At 53.5% G+C, this 3667-nt stretch overlaps 2 protein-coding genes across 2 annotated transcripts; both read right to left on the bottom strand.

The window, feature by feature from the left end:
• Nucleotides 1-349: 349 nt before the first annotated feature.
• Nucleotides 350-724, bottom strand: AYO20_10414 (hypothetical protein; the record flags this gene model as incomplete). The annotated part of the gene is made up of 1 exon (XM_022648672.1): nt 350-724. The coding sequence occupies one exon, from the start codon at nt 722-724 to the stop codon at nt 350-352; it is 375 nt and encodes a 124-aa protein (XP_022495323.1).
• Nucleotides 725-2210: 1486 nt separating this feature from the next.
• AYO20_10413 (hypothetical protein) lies at nt 2211-3115 on the bottom strand (the record flags this gene model as incomplete). The annotated part of the gene is made up of 2 exons (XM_022648671.1): nt 2211-2356; nt 2425-3115. 2 exons carry the CDS (start codon nt 3113-3115, stop codon nt 2211-2213), a joined length of 837 nt encoding a protein of 278 aa, XP_022495322.1.
• Nucleotides 3116-3667: the final 552 nt, after the last annotated feature.

Genomic DNA, 3667 nt, shown 5'->3' with positions numbered 1-3667 from the left:
CGAGTGAGGGATGATAGGGGACGTTAGTCAAAACTCCCCCAAGATCCCAACCTTTACTTTCAGTCCGGAATTTCCAAGCACATTCTTGTCAGAGACCGGTGTCTCCCAGCTAGATCTTGACGGTCCCGGCTCTTGACCTTGACGGTCCCGGTGTGTTGATCATCTCTTCCTATGTTCTTTTTTTTTAAGTGTTTCCATTAACTCACTCGAGCTCGTATCCTTTGTTTTCGAGAGGCGATTCTGGTCGGACGAACGACACGTCCGTAATGTATGTGACATGCCAACATGCTGACTGGGGCGTGAGAACATGAGAAAGAGGCCCAGCCAGGGCGGGGAGGAGGCGCGATGTTCAAGCAGAGTCTTCTTCCTTTGCAGTAGTGTCGTCGTCGCTCGCAGAAACTTCCTCCTCCTTCTTGACGGGCGCGGCGACTGGTTGCTGGGCTTTCTTCGTACCCGCGGCACCAGCTGCAGACTTTGCACTCTTTGCAGTCCGTGTCTTCTTAACCGCTGGTTTGTCTCCGTCCTCCGAGTCGTGGACTTGTTCCTCCGAGTTAGCCTTGGCCTTTGGCGCGCGTTTGCGTCGTCCCGTAGCCGGAGCCGGAGCAGCTGATGCTGCAGTAGTGGCCGCTGCAGTTCCATCAGCCTCGAGCAATTTCGCTTTGTTTTTGATGTTGGCGATGCGATGTGTGACGGCTTTGGCGGTACAATCTGTAATTGTGGACATGGTTAGTGCCCGGCCTCATATTCATTTTGGCGAGGCTGAAATGGACTATCCAGCTTGGAGCGGCCATATGGAGACTTACCATTTCCCATCCGCAGTGCAACTGCTGAGTGGTCGATTTTGATCTCCGATGTGGCGAGTACCGCAGCAAAGAGCTAGAGGAGAGGTATCCAAATTAGTCATGTGAGCTGCCAGTTATGGTTTCTTTTTTCACCAAATAGAGCTCAAAGAGTGCTGAGCGGAAAGGGGTATTCAGCAAAGTGGTGTTTGCCGAGTGTTGAAGCTCCAGCCCAAACTTGGAGGGGGGGAACATGTACTCACCCGGGCATCAGCATCAGCATCCCATTTAATCGGCATCTTCAAGGTAGTGAAGGCTTTCTTATCGAAGGCGCTTGAGGACAGGGAAGTTCTTGAGAAAAGGATGTTCAAGGTGAGATCGACTGTATATACTTGTTAGTTGACATCGCCTGCTCTCGAGGTGGCCCAGGGAGGACTGGGGACAGTAGACATACCACGTAGGGTATTGGTTGTGATTGAATAGGAGGAGGGAACAGGAGATCGTCGAGCTGGACGGACAAGGTGATATTATGGAAGGGAAAAGGAAAACTGGGAAAGAGAAGGGAGTGAGGCAGATATTTATGGACAGTTTGGGGAAGGGGATTGAAAAAATTTCTCTGAAAAGTGAATTTTAGTGAGAAACACATGCTGAATGAGAAGAGAGAGGGAAGTGACGAGGTTTTCAATTTGCCAGATGTGTAATCCGGGGTGCGGTAGAATCAGGTCAGGGCATTGGATGGATCAGAACAGACTGCCAACCGATATAGAGAGCACAGCATGAAATTGTCTGAATAGCAACTTCATCCACACTTTAATCATTCCCATTGACGCTTTTGATGATTTCAATCTCCGTTTTGAAGCCGAGGACGACGCCTTGACGCTCTTTACTTGGACCTTTCTCTGTAGACTGACGCTTGCTGGCCCTAGATCATGTTCCCATTTCACCAGTTCTCGGGTGTGTTCGATTTCTCAACTGGCATATTCCCAGTTCTCACCCTTTCGTACCCAAGAGAACCTTGTACCCTGCTGTTGTTCAGAGTCCTTCCGTATAATGACGTCCAGATATCATTTCCACTAACCCACTCGTGCTTCAGCTGCTGGATAGGGGGTTTACCGCAGTCAGTGGTGACAGGGACGGAAATCTGAGTAGTGGATGACTCATTCGTATCTCGCCGGCTCCTGGAGTGGATGCTGGTCGCTTTGTGCGAGACATCAGAGCATTGATAGTGCACAAGGAGATTAATGCCCCAGCTATCCTCTCCTCAAGAAGTCCAGGTTTCGCTTTGCAGACCGACAACATCATTCTAAACTTGCAAGATCGAGCGGGACACTACTCCCCCTCCCGGCACGATATCTCTTCGGCACGCCTGTAAATGGGCGCGGCGGAGGTAATTGGCTTTCATCCTGAAACCTCCACCGGTTATCATCAACTCTAATCTGACTCGATCCGCTTGATGCACCAAATAAACTCCCATTGGTCAGAGTGTACGAGCTTGCGTCTAGTGTAGATCGAGATGGCATTTGTGAAACTCGTCGAGAAGCAGGCGGTGAAACAGGCGACGAGGGCGAGGGCGGGGCCTCCGGAATTGAGTAAGATGATTGTCTTCCAAATGCTGCTACAGCTGCCCTTTGCGCCAGAGACGAACCTGCGCCATTTGTTGCTGGTGGCAGACTTGGTGGTGGAGGCGGGCCTGGCGGTGGAGGCGGTGTTGACCTAGATGGTGGTCCTGGAGAAGTAGAAGGCGGTAGGGGAGGCGGTGGAGGTGCTAATGAAGGTGCTGAGCTTGAGAATGGCGGAGGAGGAGGAGGAGGAGGAGGAGCTGAGCTGACCGCTGGCGGTGGTGGTGGTGGCGGAGGGGGTGGTGCCGCAGGAGCAGGGCTTGCTACCGGTGGCGGCGGTGGCGGCGCTGGAGGAGCAGGGCTTACCGAAGGCGGCGGAGGAGGTGGTGCAAGAGGGACGAAACCCGAGGATGAAGGTGGTGGAGGTGAAGGGGGAGCGGGAGGGGGAGCAGCGGTGCTGACTTTCCGCGATGATGGCGGAGGAGGAGGTGGCTTTCCGGCCACCAGATTGGCCACAGACGAAGGTTTGGATAGTGGTTTTGGAGGTGGCTTTTTGAGATGTGCCAATGGACTTGGAATTGCCGGTGCTGAGTCCGTTGACTGCGGTAGAGGAGGTCGGAAACCCGGGACAGGAGGAGCAGGCATTGATGGCGGACGCGGTGCTGCTGCTAGGGGTAGTCGGGGAGCAGCTGGTGTAGATGTTTCCGAATCTGAGTGAGCACCGTCCAGACCTGCTCCGGTATCAATTCCTCCTCGTGTCTTCCTTAATTTGGGCATTCCTGCAGCGAATAGTCCTGCTAATTGTGGTGGCCCATCAAGGCTGGAGTCGTTGCCTGCATCACTATGACTCCGGGCTCGATTCCCACCACTTGGAACTGGGGGGGCGAGACCACTGGGTGCCTTTATTCCTCCAGGGACCGGCGGTGCTCCTGCTATAGGCCCTCCTCCGCCTCCAGCAGGCTTGCCTACCAGAGGCGCTGAACGGTCATTCGTGACGGCCTTCTTCAACCTCGTCCCTTTGGTGATGTCTGATAATAATGCGTCCTGCACAGCAAGTCAGCAACTGTATGGGATATTTTTGGCACCCTCTAGGCCTAGCCCAATTTCCCCCCTCGAAACCAAAGATATGACAGCTCGCATGACATACACGCCCTTTCGAAGCTGCTTTAGGGGGCGCTGATGGCAGCAAGCCCCCGGGACGGTCTCTTATACACATCCTACCATGCCGACCCTCACCCCAGTTGAGACCCTGGTGGTCCCCCGACCCTACAAAAAAGAAAATAACGAGCTCAACAGACTACAGATACACAAAACACACTACAACGCAAA

This window comes from Fonsecaea nubica (assembly GCF_001646965.1).
Source record: "Fonsecaea nubica strain CBS 269.64 chromosome Unknown Scaff111, whole genome shotgun sequence".
NCBI lineage: Eukaryota > Fungi > Ascomycota > Eurotiomycetes > Chaetothyriales > Herpotrichiellaceae > Fonsecaea > Fonsecaea nubica.
The sequence above is the reverse complement of the archived record's forward strand: the minus strand, read 5'-3'. Positions and strand labels throughout refer to the sequence as shown.